Source organism: Kryptolebias marmoratus, linkage group LG8 (genome assembly GCF_001649575.2).
Source record: "Kryptolebias marmoratus isolate JLee-2015 linkage group LG8, ASM164957v2, whole genome shotgun sequence".
Lineage (NCBI taxonomy): Eukaryota > Metazoa > Chordata > Actinopteri > Cyprinodontiformes > Rivulidae > Kryptolebias > Kryptolebias marmoratus.
This window is the reverse complement of record NC_051437.1, coordinates 25,296,970-25,316,091: the sequence shown is the minus strand read 5'-3', so window position 1 is coordinate 25,316,091 and position 19,122 is coordinate 25,296,970. Positions and strand designations below refer to the sequence as shown.

General features: G+C 39.0%; 2 protein-coding genes across 2 annotated transcripts in view; both read left to right on the top strand.

The window, feature by feature from the left end:
- The window catches only part of ctnnbl1 (catenin, beta like 1), a 54,960-nt gene extending 52,422 nt beyond the window's left edge, over positions 1-2,538 (top strand). Inside the window, exon 16 of the mRNA XM_017411167.3 lies at positions 1,601-2,538. Coding sequence (XP_017266656.1) covers positions 1,601-1,689 — 89 coding nt within the window. The 3' untranslated portion in view covers positions 1,690-2,538. The remainder of the gene's footprint in view (positions 1-1,600) is intronic.
- A 7,133-nt stretch (positions 2,539-9,671) lies between these two features.
- LOC108233016 (V-set and transmembrane domain-containing protein 2-like protein) overlaps positions 9,672-19,122 on the top strand; it is a 47,541-nt gene continuing 38,090 nt past the window's right edge. Inside the window, exon 1 of the mRNA XM_017411177.3 lies at positions 9,672-10,111. Within this exon, the coding sequence (XP_017266666.1) occupies positions 9,994-10,111 (118 nt within the window). The 5' untranslated portion in view covers positions 9,672-9,993. The remainder of the gene's footprint in view (positions 10,112-19,122) is intronic.

The window sequence follows — 19,122 nt, the reverse complement described above, 5'->3', positions numbered from 1 at the left end:
TCGTAGAAAACTCTCAACTTGGCCGGGAATGGTGTTTGGAATTTGATCTTTTTTTCCCAGAGGACCCGCTTCGCTTCAGTGTATTCACGTCGCCGCTTTAACACGTCTGGAGCATAATCGTGGTCCACTATGACTTTTCTCCCCGCCACTGTGAAGCCTTTCTTTTGCCAGGCTCGTTTTAGTACTTCGTCTTTTACCTTAGATGTGTTGAACTTGACTATTATGGAACGTGGGGGGGCTTCAGGCGGAGCTCTGGGCCCCAGAGAGCGGTGAGCTCTTTCTATGTTCAGGTCGAGTGAAGCCGGAATGTCCAGTTTATCTCGGAGTAGGTTGTCTATGAAGGCTGAGATGGACGGCGAGTCATCCTCCGAGCCCTCTGCAATGCCATGGAGCCTCAGGTTGTCCCTTCTCGATCTCCCCTCGAGATCCACCAGCTTAGCCTCGAACTCGTCTTGTACTTTACTTAGCTTGATAGCTAGCTCTTCGAGCTGCTGAATTCTGTTCTCCGCTTCTAAGATACACGTCTCTGCCTCTTCCAGTCTAATGTTCACATTCTTTATCTCCTCTTTAAGCTCTCGGAAGCCATCACCATTCTCTTGACGTGATTCTCTTAGTTCTTGGAGAATAGTTTGTAAGTTAGCTGTCTCGTTAGCTGAGTCGTTAGCCGCTAATGAAGCTTCCGAGTCCGAGAGGTTAGCCATACCTTCTTCGTCCGTTTCTTCTCTTACCGTTGATTTTCGGGACACCAAAGTGCTCTTTGATTTGGATTTGGGCATTCCGGCTCACTTTTATGTTTATTTTACATCCCGCATTTGTAGTTAATTTCTGCTTTTTTAAAAAATTGTCGGGGAGCCACCTGGTTAAGCTGTCGCCATCTTGCTTGCTCACCCGGAAGTCCTGATTTCTCTTTTTGATTCATTTTTTTAAAATCATTTCAGATTGTTTCACTCTCAGAAAAATGAGTGTTTCTGCTGCTGATTTTGACTTTATTTCACAAAACAAACTGCAATGAAATGTTTTTAATCTTGAGAAAAGAAAGAAATGAGGCCTAGCATTACTTCACTACGAGTATGTGTTGTAAATGACTCTCAGCTACTACCACACCAACTTTTAGCCAAATAATAAAAATTGACAGTTGGTTGTGGCAGCCCTCTTGAATTGGGTTGACTCCAAACGTGGATTCAATGATTACTTTTTGAAAGTTTGATTAATTCAAGTTGCAGCCGATCAATGAAAAATGATTTCAGTCTTATTTGTCATCTTCATTTTCTCTGTTTGATGGGTGGTTTTAGGTTGGCAGAAATAAAAAGATTTTAAAGGTATTTGGAGGAATAGAAGCTCCTGACACATTCATTCTGCCTGAAGGTTTATATATATATTTTTTTAAAGTGAATATCTTATTTGGCTTTTTTTTGTCACCAAAACTGAACTCGGGAATTGTTCGCATTATAATTTTTTTTAATGTTTACATTTTTCCTTCTCAGATCATCAGGAGGGTGAATCTTTCCTTGGTTCTGAGGACGTTCTGTTTTAAGAGTCAAACAGCCACGCCTGAGCTGTCAAACCCACTAATCCTCGGGTTTTTCTTTGTCTTTCTCAGAGTACGTCGAGAGCATCGGAGACGGAAAGACCGAAGAGTTCAAAGAGGCTGAGAGGAAGAGGATCATGGAGCTTGTAGACAACTTCTAATCTCTTTTTTTTTATTCCCGTTTTCCTCTCATGCACACAAAAAAATTGCCTTCAAACAAAAAACCATTTACATGTGAGCTCATTAAGGCCCAACACAGATTCATTCGGACTTAGCGAAAATAAAGTAACTTCCAGTATTCATTGTCCTCTTGGTTATCTTTTTATTTTGTTGCCTTACAGCCTGGAATTTTATTGGATATTTACATTGATTAAAAGGAACAATTCACAAAAAATAAAAAAGGCACCCCAGATTGTTGAAACTAAACAGTTCAACTTTGTTTAAAATAATTCCATAAAATATAAACTGAAACACGTTATGTGCAAATGTATTCATCTCCTTTGCTTATCTCCTTTGAAGCCACATAGTTAAAATACAAATTATCTGTGAGCAATCAAAGTGTCAAATGATACATCTGTTGTAACAGCTCCCAGAATCAACACCACTTCCACACCTTGAAGTAGTTAGAGCTTTCACCGAGCGTCTGCTTCATGGACGAGTGGCAGGAAAATCTGAGATCTGAAAGAAAAAAAAATCTTCCTCAAACATCAAGAACATCTCGTCTGAGGCAAATCTACCACCTCTCATCATGCTGCGAACACCATCCCCACAGTGAGGCATGGAGGTGGCAGCATCATGCTGTGGGGATGTTTTTTACTCAGCAGGAACTGGGAAACTGGACAAAGTTACAGGAAAAGATGGAGCAAAATACAGGGAAATTCCTGAGAGGAGCATTCTGGAGTCTTTCAGAGGTTTGAGGCTGAGACGGAGGTCCACCTTCCAGCAGGACAGTGACTGTAAACCCACAGCTGAGGCAGCACTCCACTGGTTGAAGGAAAACCGTTAAGTCCTGGAATGGTCCAGTCAAACCCCAGACCTCGGACACAAGCAGCAGCCATCCAACCTGAAGGAGCTGGAGATGTTTGATCATGAAGAACAGACAAAAAGTTCAGTGGTTTAATGGTTCAAGATGGTGGAGACGGGCCTGAAGACACTTGATGCTGAACCTGCTGCTAAAAATATAGTTTTCCAGATAATTTCCATATAGTTCTGTAAAAAATATACTCAGGCACCATTTTCCAGTTTTCTGCTTTTAAAAATAATTTAAAGTGAGTTATGTTCACTGTTTATCTTCATTAATCTGAAATGTATTTGTAGAATTATTAAGTTTTAATCAAATTAAAAATCCAATTAATTTCCATGTTGTAAGGCAACATAATGGAAAGGGGGATGAATACTTTTCAACCCACTTTGTTAATAATTTGAAGAGATTTAATAGTAAATACTGCATTAGCTTTTTTACTCCTCTGAAATCAAAGTGTTCAGAAAAAATAACTGAGAAATAAATTGATAATTTGAAGCTTTATTTAATTAAGCCGTTTTGGTCAAACGGGTGACAGTTTGTGGCAGCTTGTAAAAATCTAATGAAGAGTGGGCTGGAGCTGTCAGTACTTCTAATCACAGGGTGAGGTTCTGAATCCTGCAGAGATCTAAAAACTATCCTCCCTGTTCTCTCCCATGTACCCTGGTTTGCTTGTTGTTGTTTTTTTTCTCTCTTTTTTTTTTAGCTGTAAAATATTTTCTATTAAAACATTTGATACTAACCTCCCGATTGAGTCTCATTAATGTCACAGTTTACAGAGTGAGACACGCGCAGCATCCTGATGAATCTCATTACACTTATACACTTGATTACCGCTGCACAGAAGCACCGATGGAGACGGCGAGTCGTGTTAACAGCTTTCCTCCCAGCAAGAGGATCCTCGCAGAAAGGCAGCGCTGCTTCTGCTGCGTTTCATCTGAAGCCACCCACGGACGGATCCCAGCAGCCTCCCCGAGCTCTCGCCCCACTGCTGTTCGTCTTTGTGATGCTGCTCACATCAGTGTGGAGGTGTGTTACAGTACAGCTGTATACACAAACACATCGGCTCTTATTCTTCCCTGTTTTCAGCTCCAGACTCATTGTACCTTTGCTGGCTTTAAGCTTAGCAGCTCCAGAAAAACATATTCCAATTACTTTTGCATTTTAAATCAGCGCAGGCCTAACGATGATGATGTTTTGCATGAACATGACCCACTTAAACATCCTTTACCAACTATTTTTAACCCGATATAAATCTTGACATCGTTTTGACGGCACAGTAGTGTCAGATAAATTGCAGAGAACAATTTACTAAAAATATATATTGGATGATTTGTTTTTATCTGACTACAGCCAGCTTCATCATGGTAAGACTCATCCCCTGCTGTCACAAATAAGCAGCCGCTGGTGCAGCACTCCATCTGATACTTGACTTTCTAACCCCGCACTGCAGGGAAAAGGCTTCTTACTAAAATTGGAAAGCATCATCTAGATGCAATGTTTTTCTTAGCAAAGCTGCATCAAATGTTAGTTGTTTTGAAGGTATTACAGAAGGCGGTATTTGAATTTTAGAACCTTACATTATACGTCTGATTAACTGATTTAGTTTTGTTTGTATTTTTTTAGTAACAGGTTTAAATATAGAATGAAGAGTTCAGTAGTTAAAAACACTGGAGAAGGTGGGGATTATAACTGAGAGCAATCTTGAATCATAGATAGATCTTTCCTTATTTAAATGATATAACTGCTCATAAATACATTTGACATGTAACAAACGGAGTGACACCACGTGTTGTCAGAGAAGCTTGGTTGCACCCTGGCTTTAATTGGGAGGATTAAAGGATTTTAGCTTCTGTTTTACTTGTTTTAACTCTATCCAAAAATTCAATCTTTACCAAGTTTCAGCAAAGTCATTCCCCACTCATCATTCACATTTCTCTCTTTTTATATATTAATTATCATGAAACTGTTGGGTGGCCCGTCATTGTTTGTGGCTGGGGTTACTGTCATCTTGGAAGATCTGCTTTAGTAAGGGCTAAAGGTGATTATTCAGAGGAACTTTGTACAATTTTACAGAGACTCTTCTCTATAGAGAGGACAAATGAACCTAAACTTTTCCAGCTAACTGACCCTCCACAGCATAACAGAACCACCAGAGGAGATGCCCTGCCTTCAGAGGTCAGCAGTTCAGGTGTTTCCTTCTGGGTTTGTATGAACACAACCCAGACTGATGTACACTTTGTCTAAAAACAACCAAACTGGCTGAAACAAAAAAGAATGATATTGCCAGAGATCCTGGGTTCTAAAAGCACATTTCTGCTTCAGCAGTTTCATCTAAACAGACAAAAACTTTTCCTATCTCTGTGTTAAAGTGGTGCAAGGAGTCTTTTTTTGTGCCGAAGTTGTGTCCAGCTCTCATTTAGTCCACTTTGTTCTCTCTGGATCCCTGATCGGGATTCTTGGCAGGAAGCAGCAGCAGTGCTGGGAGGGAACAGAGGTTACTCTCTGACAGATGCCACATCTGCTGCCTTTCCTAAGTGTCTTTAGAAACTCTAATATCGCTCAGTAACAAGATGGTTCGAGCGGCAGGGTGTCGTTTGCATACTGTACTGGCGGAGGAGGCGCGGCCCCATGCATCTCTTATCAGTGATTATGACTGCAGCATGTTTAACAGCGGTCGTACAGCAATTTCACAGCCGAGGGGAAGGAGAATAATTGTATTTTCCAAATGACTGAGTGAAAACACTGCACCACCATGCTGCTGGGCTCATCTCTTGGTACTGAGAGGAGAAAGTACCGAGCCACTGATAGTGAGCGCAGGGATTGATAAAGTGGGCAAAATGGCCACATTGAAGCTTTGTGCAGAACATCTGAAAACGTGAGTTCAGCAGTAACATCTTTTTTTATAATTTGTACAAAGAGACAAGTTGTGTTTCTGGCTCCTGCGTGAATCTCTGGAATCTCAGGGTCAGAAGTTTTCTTTTTGTTTCAGGATCAAATATATGAACCTCTTAAGGACGTTTTGTGGATTTATCAGGTTCAAACAGTAATATAAATAAAAGCTTCATTTTAGCCCAATATCGGTAAAACTGACATTTATGGCTCTTTATGTTTTGGCTTGTGTCAGTTAGCTGTGGTGGCCATATTTAACTGGGTTGAATCCAGAAGTTAATCAGGATTACAGTCTGAGAGTTTTATGAAAATCCCTCCATATTTTGCTAACAGACAGACACAGCTGGCTGCAATAGTTGATGTCAAAGTTTTAAACACAGATCTTGCACAATTAGTTAGTTCTCATAATATGTGTTGGTGATGACTCTCAGCTACTACCACACCAAATGTTATGCTCAATATCTGTAAGTGTTCGCCATTTTTGTGTTTGCTAACATTGCTTAGCTGTAGCCATCTTGATGATTTAGCCTGATGAGTTATTCAGTGGTAGATGTGCACCTGATTATTACTTCCTGAGATTTTTAATAAAATCCGTCCACTGGTTCATGAGATATTTTGTTAACGCTACAGACAAACATGTACACAAAACATCCTTCGCCTTTGTCAAATGACGATGATAAAAGCCATACTTAATGTAGAGAGATCCAGGTATTTGACTGACGTATTGACACACGAACATCCTTATACAGACACAGGAAGCTTGTTTAATTCTGCTGACAGAGAAAGAAGGTGGTCTGGAGTCAGACAGGCTGTTTACCACCCTCTGCCTTCATCAGCATTCATGTAAAATAAAAGACGACGCAGTTGGAGATTCATCCCAACAATAATCACTGAATGGATTAGAATTCTAATGATAGAAGGTCTTAACTGCAAGAGGATGCAGATTTTTACTTAATAAAAACAGAAAAATGGGATGAAACACATTTGTTTTATCTTTTTATAGGCAAATGAAACCAAAGCACCTCATTACTTATGTGTTTTTATTTCTTAGTATCATTATCGCCTTGTGTTTTTATTAATGCACATGTTCAAACAGGAAGTAATTGATTACTGAGATGCAGCAGCTCAATACAGATGTTATTAATGGCAGTAGCACAGCTGTCCAGCTGCAGCAGCAGGCAGCTCAGCTGCTGTAAACGGTTCTTCATGCTGCCCTCTTTTCCTGCTGGAGAAAACACATTCATCTCCCCTGATTGTTCTTCTGCATGGAAAAATATGTAGCCTAATGACCACCACAGGGGTCAAATAACCACCATTTGTTAATCATCAGGGCGTCGCACCATTTTACAAGCAAAATATCAAGTATCGTCTGTTTTTTGTTTTGCATCTTTGTGTAAAAGTACTAGTTTTACTTTTACGTTTAAAAAAACATGCAAGACAAACTTATTTTTAGGTCCTCTGGAATAACAGCATTTGTTAAAAGAAATTAGTTAGGTAATCTAAACAGAGGTTTATCGTTCTGATTTTAGTAAGTTTTGTAACTTCTACAGAAAAGAATTGCAATGAAATGGGAAATGACATATGTGGCCATCAGCAGCTACTCAAATCAAAATAAAAGCAGAATGTAATCCATTGTTTTTTTGTAACAACCCCAACATTTCCTAAAACTTTCATCCAAATCTGCACTTTAGTTTTTACCTGATCTTTGCTAACAGACAGACAGACAAACCAACGAACACAACCGGAAACAGAACCTCCTTGGCGGAGGAAACCAGAGACAAGTTTTTAACAAAGAGGTTACCTGTGACATTGACCTTTGACCCCATGGATCTTGAAATCAACAGTGATCACCCTTGTCCCATGAAGTGTCCAGCTGTGGAGTTTAACCTTCTTGTTATACAGCTGAACTGTGACCTTGAACCTTGAACCTTGACCTTTGACCAGATCACCACCAAAGTTTAATCACTTCTTCCGTGTATCATTTTTGACATTTCCTGAAAATTTCATGAAAATCCGTTCATAACTTTTTAAGTAATCCTGTCGACAGACAGACAAACAAACAAACAGACGTTACCGAAAACATAACCTCCGTGTCGGAGGTAATAATTGAATTCATTGGTAGTGTTGGACAATTCAGTTTATTTATGTGATGCCAGTTTACAACAACCTCTACTTCCTGTTCTATTTTCAGAAACTCTAGGAACCACAAGTAAACCTGCAGTCTGAGAGCAAAGTGCTCTGTGAGGAAAATAAAGAACAATAAGATCTTTAATATAAGATGGAGCTTGTTTGTTGAGAGCTTTGGATGTCAGGAGGAAGGTTTCTGAATTTTACAGGGAACCAACAGAGAGAAGCTAAAACTGGAGAAATCTGATCCCTCCTCCTGACTCTCAACAGAACTCTGGCAGCAACAATTTGGATCATCTGAACATCCGGCTAATAAAGAACTACAGTAATCCGTCCTAGAAGTGATAAATGCATGGAGAAGTTATTCTGTGTCACTTTGGGACAAGATGTTTCTACTTTTAGTGACATTGTTCTGGTAGAAGGAAGCGGTCCAGGTAACATTTACAATGTAGGAGTTAAAATACATATCCTGGTCAAAAATCAAACCACAAAGCATTTTTGCAAAATACAACTTTTAAAATATACCCCAAGCACAGATTTTTGAAGGAATATGTTTCACATGGTTGCTGGGACCAAACACTGAGCACACATGAGGCAGATCCTAAAATGCTTGAATATTTTTAACTCAGAGTTAAACATATGACAAGCGACAGCTTGCAGGAAGTCCCAGGAACATTTAGGCAGCAACTCGATTCAAGTTATTTTAGCCGCTTACCAAAACATATTCAGTTACAGTCCAAGTTGGATGAAGTAATTGGCAAATTATGTAGGGAAAACTTTCATTTTTATGAATAAATTATTCATGTTTAACACTTTGTAGAGAATTCTTTGTTAGTAATTACTCAGTGAAATAGATTTCCTGATAGACAGATATCACATGTTTATCCCTAAAATCTCCACAACTAGTTTCACAGAATATTTGGGTCTAATCAGTTCTGCTGCAGACGGTTTATGCTTGAACACTTCAGAATTTATCCGACTGCTTTTGTCTCGTGTCACATCATCAATAAACAGTGGTGACTCTGTCGTTGGAGGACAGAGATGCCTATGCTAACGCTCTGCCTCCACTTCCCATCACTCAGCCACAGATTGATCTTTTATCCCTCCACACAAAGTCCTTTCAGAACCAGATCCACTCCAGCTTATAATGATTGTTTTTTTAAACAAGATAAAGGCTTATAAATGGTGTGCATATTTTTGGCTAAACCTCCTGTATTTGCTGTGATAAAATCTTCATCTTCACTTGGTTTTATGTCCGGAGGTTTTCTTGAGGTTTCTAACAGCTTCTGCTTTCTAGTTACATGTTAGACCCTTAATAAGCATCACTTTGAGTGTCTTCAAATTAAAACTGAGACTTTAAGTTTGATTCGAAGAAGTGTGACAATAACAACAATATAAGTCCAAACATGGTCAGAACTGACTCTGTCCGAAATTACAAACGTCTGTTTTATGAAGCAGAAACACATTTATCCTACAATATTCATTGTTTGACATTATAGCTTCAGCATTTAAGTCCATAGATTAAAAATTGTGCCACATTCACTTGTGATTTTTGTGTATAAAGTGACAAATGAAATTGGGAATTATTTGGTCTGACAAGGTGGACAAAATGTACTATAGATACTAAGTAAAGTGTAAAACTAAAAGCATAATGAAATGAAACATTCTTAGGATCACTAAAGAATATAGGCACTGCTACATACTTTTCATAAAGTCCAATAATCCTTGTCATGAAGTGGCTTGTCAGGAGGAATTTTTATCCTTTGCGGTTCAGTGAGTGACCGATGCTGAGGCTGCATTTCAGCACCACGGACAGAGAAACCCGAACTGAACATGCAGCTCAGAACAGGAAGTTCTGTCTGAAGAGAAAACTTACACATCCCGAGTTTATTTAAATTCTGACAGCTCTAATTTAAATCCCACACACCCACTCACACTTTAGAATAGGCCTAATGCTCGTCCGTGGAAAATGAAATAAAATATGTCAATGTTTTAATATATTTATTCCGAAGCTGCCTTTACATAAAAAAACGACTTTCCATAATAATCATGGATCCTGGTTAAGTTTAATGTTACAGGGTTAGGAATACGGTTTTTTATATCCCTCCTCTCATAATTGATATTCCCCGCTGCAAGCCGCGGTACGCTCTGTTGGGGAACAGTGTCCTTCCGCCGCATGTAGAGCCGACTGACGGGAAGCAGAGCCGCGGTGAGTCAGTCAGCCTGCTGACAAACGACGAGGCTGCGCCGACTTTTCCTCTTCTTCTTCTCTTTATTTCCTCCATCTGCTCAGGAGAACAGTATACCTGGATTTAAAAATAAAGAAACAACCAAACAAACAAGAAAAATCTCCGCCACGCGTTATTCAACCCGATGTGAAAAGGGGGAAAAAAAGAGGGTGAAAAGAAGAGAAAACAGCAAAGCAATGGGAGCGTTCAGGGTGCTGCTGGGGAGTTTACATTACATGGGACTCTGTATGCAACTTAGTGTCTCCACGAGGCAAGCTGGACACCGGGAGATGGAGAACCACATCTCTGGGAACGGTAGGTGTGAGACCCCGTTTTCTTTCAGGGAAGAACATCATAAAAAGGGGAGGATGGCACAGGTAATACCATCTGCTCCCAGGCAGAGAGGAGGAATTAGAGACAAAAGGCTTGAAAGGCTGGTGCTGATTATATGCCAACTGACTGTTCTGGATACCAAAAGTGCTCATTTTCCTTCTTATCACGCGCATAAAAATGAGTTTACGTATGTTCAAGGAGTGCATCAGCCTGGAATTCACCTAAAAAGAAAAGGTTTGGCATAAAAATGAACAATATTACAAACGTGTAGAGTAAAAATCTCCTGAGTTTAGTTATTGTGATATAACCAGATATGTGCAGCTGATGGATTGATGGTAATATTGCCTCGTTTATTTATTTATTTTAGCAGGTGAAATGTTTGAGAACCGGTTCTCATTTACAAACATGACCTCGTGGTGTCCCAAATGAGAGGTATACTAAACACCCTTTCCCTCCAGTTCAGAGCCCCCCTCCCTTCTCTTGCAATAGGAGCTTCCCTAAATGGCCTCCAGTGTTTTTTTGACTTGGCTACATCATGCAGTCTGACAGAGAGAATGTCCAAACCATCAGGATTTTCCTAGAAACTTTGGCTCAGCCTGCCCATCTCTACAGGTGTCACACTGGCAGGGCTAAGTTTGGCCAGACTGACAAAGAGAATCAGATTTAATCTTTTACATGTCATTGAAATGCCAATTCACTATACTTACCTCAGCACAACATACACATTTAAGATTGCATCCCTCCAACAAGACTTTAAAGAAGGAAACAAGGATGCAATGTAATCTGAATTAACGTCAACTTCAAAGTTGGTTACAGTCCCACCAGTGGTAAAATGTGATGAAAAAATATTTAATTGAATATTCATCTGTAATTTTTGTGTCATTTTGCTAACAAGTTGTAACCTTACATAAAGTTTTTTTATGTTGGGCAAAACTGAACTGTTTTCTAAATGTTGCATTAAGAAAACAAATATTTTACCTTCTGCGGAGATGGTGCATACAAGAACAGAAAGAGCCTACAACTATCTGTCTTCACCACAAAGCACTGCACCATGTTTTCATATATTTAAAGAACATGAATAGATGTCCAACTGTAATATAACAGACTAACCTCTAATAAAATGATCAAGCAAACCAATGTGCAGCCTAAAATCTGCTCAGTTGTAGTGGAAACGGCTCGACTGTGTTGGGCTGGGTCTTTTATAAGGAGAGAGTCTTGGGTCTGGGGTCCACACGGGAATGTTTTTTGTGAATCTGTGAAAATCTTTTTTGTTTCAGCCATGCGTCAACATGGAAATGGAGTGTTTGGAGCCCCTAAATGGTATTTTCCAGAGTGAAAACATCTTGAAACGCCACCCTTGTGTTTTTGTGTAGACAGACTAAACACAGCTTTTTAAAAACTATGATGTCTTAGACCCACCTCTAACTTAACCTACAACCCAAAGCGTGATAAATATGTGGACAGTGACAACATTAATGACCTACGTTGGTGTAGATTCTCAGTCATCCAGGACGTGACCGTCCTAAGTGGTGCAGTTGAAGACAACTGGACTTCTTCTCTGGATTCTTGAAGATATTTCTCATCCAAAAGGCTTCTTCAGTTCTGGTCCTGCTTACATTTGTGTTGCAGATGCTTGTTTCTCAACTGCAGCAAAACTCTTGTATTCACCACCCATCTTCTTCTTGTGTATACAGTTTAAGTCTTAGACTGTATGGGATAAGACCTCCAGTCTATGATACATATATATATACAGTGACTTGTAAGCTTTATGTGTATGCTTCATGTCTTGTTTCCTGTTTCCGGTGTATTTTTGTGGCAGCGTTACAGCACCACATACAGGCCTGGCATAGTTACTATAGCATTTTGCGTTGGTTTCTGTCTGTGTGGATTAATATTTGTTTCTAGAAACAATGCCATGTTTACTGGACTATTTTTTTTTTTAGAAACAACACCAACAACAACAAAAAAATATTGTTTTGGAAAAAAAACATTCCCATATAAACAAGGCCTTAATATACATCATACTGTTCACTGAGTCCTTGTGGATGTCTCTTCCCCTTTTTCCGATGGTTGGTGTCAAATATTCAGAGAGTTGGTGTCTGTCTCTGTTGTTTCATCTCTGGTCAGTTCTGAAGGTGGCTTTTATTCCAGCAAAAAGCTTAAGATTCCATTTGCTTCATACTGGCGATGCCTCTCATGGTCACTGTAAAGATGTCTGAAATGTCGGCTACAGACACTCCTTGCACACAGAATCATTTTGGAGATTGATGTTGTTGTATTTCAGCTTGTTTGCATTTATCATCTTCCTGTATGAATAATACCTCACAGCAGGCTGGTTTATCTGCAACATAAAGAATGCACATCTGCTTTTTCAGACTGAATAATGTGTTTGAAGAGATATTTCGTGTTTTGTCTTACAGTTAGAAAGCAAGAAAACAGGAGGGCAATAAGAGATTTAAAGCTCTTGCAGTGTGTTACCACTCATGTAGTGTAATTCCTAATTCTTAATTGAAACTCTAAATGGCCTTGCACTGTAATAATTAGCAACGCACGGAGCATATTACAGTGGTATAGAGTTAAGTCTGATGGGATTTTCTGATGGAATGCTGTTATAATGATTCACAGGGTGGGGATGATGAGGGGATAAACACACTTGAACTCGTGTAACACCTTTATTATTTGCAGAAGAAATGTTCCCATATTTTTCTGGCTTGTGTGAGGTGAGTCACATCACTCATACAGTGTAAGAACAGGGCCAATTTAAGAAGACTGTGAGACTTTCATTTGCTTTTCTGAGACTGTGTTGTAATTTTGGCTGGTCTTGCTGTTTTTTTTAAGCCCCCGAGGGTCATAATTCATCCTTTTTTTCCCACTGTCACTGCAGCAGCTAGAATAGAAATGTGAGGACAAAAAAAGTGAAGAATGAAAGAAGAAACTCTGTGGCTACAATCTACTTCTGCTCAGACACTTTTTTCTTAGTTGATACTTTTCAATTAACTCCCAATTAGAAGCAAGTGAGGCAATTATTCCACCCAATCAATTGCCTTAAGTATTCAGCGAAGGGTAAATGAGCCATTCTGCCAACAGGATGCTCAAACTTTCTAAGAAAATAAGAAAACAGAGACCATGCTAACAATTAGTGGTGGGAGTATTTAAGCACCTCACAATTTGATTGTGATGCAAGGGGTGTGATGCGATTATGAAACAATTATCGATGCATCTCATTTATCTATGATTATCAACTTTGTGAATAAACACTAGGAGGCAGCTGGTAAGCTTATGATGTTTATGTAAAACACTATACTTGAAATAGAATCTACCGCACAGCAACTCTGCAGACCCTCCTAAAGTAGCAGCACAGATTAACATTAACACAATCAGTTGTTGGCACTTGAAATTTGATTCAGAATCTTTCATGTCTGTCGATGCTGTGCATCTAAAAATAGATTAAACCCCCACCCCTACTAACATCATAAAAATTTCTATTTATCAGCTTCCATCATTAACTCTTCTTGCATCTCTCTAGATTAGAATATAAGGCTCACCTTTTTATGGGTTAATAAAAAGATAAACTTTTAGCTCACTTGACAGTTAAAACTAATAAATCTTAGCCCAGGTTTTATATCCTCACCCTTTTTTGACCCCCATCACCAGAGAAACCAGCACCATCCTGACTCCCATTATTAGATTGGATTTAAACCATTTTTTCTGATTTACCCATGCAGTGAATCCTTGCTGCCTGCTGCACAGCCTTAAAGGCTTCAAGCTTGGCTGCTCCTACACTCTATATCAGTATTCGAGAGGAATTGAATAGATGGATGCACGAGTTTAAATCTGGCATAGATGCAGCCAGTCTGCTGTGGTTAAGCCTTCTTTCCAACCCTCTCCTTATCAACTTAAATGACATTTTCCAAAAATTGGTATGTTGTATAATATGCAGTCTGGAGAAGGGGGACTAAAAGCAAACTGAAGCATCATGACATCATATTACCATTAGATTATTAAATATTTAACCACAGCCAATGCAGTATGGCTGTCAAACAGGCGGCAGCAGCTTGCAGGGTTTATTTGTGTCTTCTACTGAATCAAACACCAAATGTACCTGTCTGCTCCTCTTCTCCTCCCACTCTCTTTCAGTTCATGTGTAATGGTGGGCGGTGTGCTGACATGACAGTGGGCTCCCATAAATTATCACATCAGTGAATTCAGAAGAACAACTGTCATGAAAAACTCGGTGATGTGCACTGGTTTTCCTGTCCCACGTACGCTTGACAACATTGTTAACTGAGCCATCTAATGTGGACAACGATCCAAGAAGCATTAATAATATCGACTTTAGCTGCAATAATTATGCACACAGTTGCTTTGTCACATTTAAGACTTTTATTTGCATTTATCTAAATGACAGGAAACTGCAAAAAAGAGCAATGTTTGAGTTTCCTCCATTTGTTCCTAGGTTGGTTAGAATTCAAGGAATATCAACACAGGAAATAAATGGATTACTTTGTTTCACAAAACAAAATGTAGTAAACTTTATTACCTGATGTGAATTACTGCTTGATGTGAGTCATATTTGCATGAGTGAGTTTAGTAATGAACATGATGTTTGACCAGTAGATACCGGGGTGTTTGGCTCTGTTAATATAACAGACTTATATACTCAAAGAAATATGACTCGAGTCTCGGCCAGATACTAGGAGATCTCATCTTGTCAAATATAAAAACAAAGCCACATTTTGAAAACTTTAACTTGAGTATACATTACTAGCCATTATGCTAGACTAATCTAAGCTAATTAGTTCTTGGCTGTTTTTGAGCCAACTCTAAATAAAGGTTAACTTGTCCAAAAAATCTTTTTTTTCACTTTAAATTTTTACATATTTTATCTGGTAAAATATTTACCTCAAGACTCTTTCTGACAAAAGTGCATTTTTGAATTGGTCACATTATTCTTTTTTTGCTAGTAAGCAAAATTGTCAACATAATTGACATAGTTGTTCATTAATCCTAATCAGTGGATTCAAAGAGTTTCGTATGACAAACATAAGCAGTAAATCAAACAGTTAGAGCTGAAAACAATGTTGATTTGACAAAAGCATTTACTAAAATATCATGAGCTGTGTGGTGATATAGTTGAGTAAAAGCTGATATGTTTGGGAGCACAAGCATTCGATGTGCTTCAGTTAGGCCTAATTTGACCTCTGATTGATTGAGATTTTGTTAAGGATTTTAATTGCTCCAAGCAAACAACTTTCCATTTTGACATTTTGGGTTTTTTCTGCATTACAAATTTATAGTTTTAATAGATTTTTTTAAGCTGAATGAATGAAGTGAAACATTATGTCTGCTCTGTCTAATTCCATGGCTACTGTTAGTTTTCACTACCAACCTGTTATCTAGAAAACAGTCTTCTCACCAGCACTATTCCTTTTGTTCTTCTTTCTAAATTTTACTCCTTACAGCTAAATCCTTAATAGCACTTTTAGAGTTTTAGTCTCAGAACTCTGAGTAATGTCCTTGGTTAAATGGAACAAAAAGTCATTGCTGGCATGAAGAACAAGACATGACTCACTTTATCAATATTAAACCAAAACCACAAACTTGGATGTTGCATAAAGAAATAAATAGAGAATTGACTCTATACACCCAGGAGACACGTTTACTGTTTTCTTTGTAGTTTAAAAATCACCTGGCGAAGGTGAAAGTGATAATGTCTGTGTGTGCATGTTCATTTGTTTTTAGCATTAGCAAAATATCTATGAACCAGTAAACAGATTTTAATGAAACTCTCAATAAGTAATCAGTGAATGTACATCGACAGTTAATGAACTTTTGGAGTCGACCCCAGTCAAGATGACTACCACAGCTAAGCGACCTTGGCCAAAACAAAAATGGTTATAACTCAGTCATGTTTCCACACTGAGCTACATTTTAGTGTAGTCATTCCTGAGAGTTATCCTTATTATGTCAAGCTCTAACAGATCATGCAAGAACTCTTAATATTGGTTGAGATCCTGCAGAACACTGTTTGCAAGTTTTGACCAAAATAGCTATAATTTCATCCGTTCTCGTCATAAAATGATCTTAGCTTAAAAATCAGGCATGAAAGGAAGCATTCATTATGCATTCAAGGCCTGCTAGGCATTTAATTTATTTAAAATGTGTCAAATAATTTTAGTGTTCCAACAAGTAATCATATCAACACATATTAACTGAAAACTGGGTATTTATTTTATTAGCAGAAGCATTTTTGAGATGCAGTTATAAAACCATTTATTTTAAAAGCTGGTGGCTTGTTTTATCTGCAAATATAGGACTTTATTTTGCATTGCAAAGATAATAAAATGTCATATTTCCCAGATGTTCTTTCCGGTTTGTGTCGCAGACTAAATGTCATCAGACATTTCCTCCGTTTGCTGCTGTCACTAACTGTCCCACTCAGACAAAGACACAAATAGAAGAAGAAGGTAAGTGTCAAAACAGACAGGAAGGATGGGTAAGGAGAGAGGGACAGGATGACAGTTTTAAAGCTTGTTGGTGCTCAGCGGTGGGTAGAGCCGATGTATTTAGGTCCTGACCTCACTATATGTTCCACACTGAGAAGACAAGTGCTGCAGGGCAGCCTGTGATAAACTGCACAAAGGAGAGAAATTATTAAAGCAGCTGCACCTTTCCATCCCACAGTACACAGCTTGGTTTTCTCAAGACTTAAGAGTCAATTTTTCACACATCTGCTGGCTTTGTCTGCATATCCTTTTTTGGGAAAAGAGTACTCAAATCTGTAAGCCACGGCATCTCACAAAATTACCCGCTGCTTTTGCTGCTTTTTGCCGTTCACTACTCTGATTCATGCTGTAGTTTTGTGTCAGCTCTTACAGTTCAAGTATTAAGAGACTGTTTTTCTTCAGATGGCTGCTACAAGATGTACTCAGACATCCCATGGTATTTTATAAGATCGCACATAACGTTATTTTAACATTTCTCAACATAAGATGATCTTAGTTTGAAACTACTTCAATTAATTAATTAGGATATTGATGTAAATAGGTAATGTGTGCAGAAAGTGAATAATTTCTTTTTTGTTGTTGTAAGTTGGATCTTTTGTAGCGTTCAGGAAGGACATCATCTGAGAGGAAAACAGTTTGTCTTTATTTGTGACACGCCCGCTCAGTTATCAGTCTGAACCGGAGAAGAAACATGGAAGCAGTTCACATGTTGTACTCACTGCTTGACAATGTGGACTCAGACCTTTTGTGTCCTCCATCATTCTTAGCTCTTCTCCTCCATCCCTTGCTTGTCACTGTCGGCGGTGTTGCGCCTAATAAACCTGAATCCCCCCACCCCCGTCACAACGCTCTCCTCAGAATTGGCACAAACAAGCTGCCGGGTCAGCCGGCAGTCAAGGACTCTTCCTCTGTCTTTCTCCACAAGTGCTGTCTATTGCGTTTGTCCTTCTCTTTCTTGCAAACCACTTCACTGGTGTGTGTGAGTGAGTGTGAATTGGCTATACTTTAAAGGAAAAATGATTGCGGGTAGTTTTCAACAGATTGGTCCAAAGCTATAGTTTCTCTTAAGTGTCCTTCTATAGCCGAAACTCATCTCTGGGACTCATCGTCCAACTTCGTGTGTGGATGAAAGCTGACTTTGTGGGAAAGATGACAAAGGCAGCTTTGAAACAGAAGATCCAAACCTTTTATATTCAGTGTGAGTGTATCTTTGCATGGGTGCACGTAGTGAATGTTAAAAGATGGAGAAGGGGATAGAGTATTCCCTCTATTGCACTCGGCGTGATAATGTTGGGAAGAAGCGTTTGGCTGTGAAGACGTGTCTGAGAGAGTGTTGCTTATCTTCTATTAGACACATTACTGCCAATGTTACCATCAAAGTGGAAGGACACACACACTCTCTCAGAAAGACGCACAGATTCAGAGAGAGAGAGAGAGACAACACACACTTCTCCTGGGGAGGCACTTGGCAGGAGTCATCTGTTGGCGTTCTTACTGAGGGAGAAAAGAGAAAGAGGAGGAGGTGGGAGACGGGCAGAGAGGAGAACGTGATGTATCTCTGGTCCAGGATCAGTCATTTGCAGCCTGAAAGAGCTCTTCAGCCTCCAGCAGGCTGCCACATAATTTCATGAAGTGTCATTGTTCCCTGGAGAGTCTTCGATTTGTGCTATTTTCTTCAGACTTTGCGACTGTATCTTTAAGTTAGTTAGTGAGGCATTGATTACTCGAGACTCATATTCAGAAAATAGAGCTGTTGAAGTCTGTAAGTTGGTGCTATATGTAGTAAACATCTAATGCAAGAGTGAATTACTTGTGACACCTCACAACCCGTCATGCAGTCAAACAACAAAAACATCAAGATTTAAATGTCTAGCATTCCTTGATAGAATGCATATTGCCCGCCACCTTCATACCAGTTTTAGATTTAAGTCCTCTTCTGTTGAAAAAAAACAAGGTTGTCAAGATTTGTTCAAACTGTGAATATAATGTTATGCTCAACCTCATGCAATTTTGCTAGATGTGATGCAAAAAAAAGTTGTGAGTGATGTGTTGTGAGTGACTCTCAGCTTCTATCACATTAGATTTTAACTCAATATCTGTAAAATTGACTCAGTCATCTTCAATCAGGCTGACTCCAAAAGTTAATGAGTTGAAGACATATATCCAATTTGTTTTTTTGTTGTTTTTCTGAGAGTTTCAGTTAAATGTGTCCAGTGGTTCATGAGATATTTTGGTAACAGTCAGTCAAACGTACAGACAGGGGCAAAAACATTATTGTCCAGCTTTGCCTTTCGGCAGTGGGTGATAAATATCACACATTTATTGCACTTTGAATGAATCCAGCAAACACAAAAAGATGCATTCTGTACACAAATATTACAGCAATGCAACTACAGGGTTTCTTCATCTGTCACAGTGGTGAAGCTATAATTTGCATACGCCCACTCATATTATTGGCAACCATCTAATGTCTATGTTTTAGGCTGG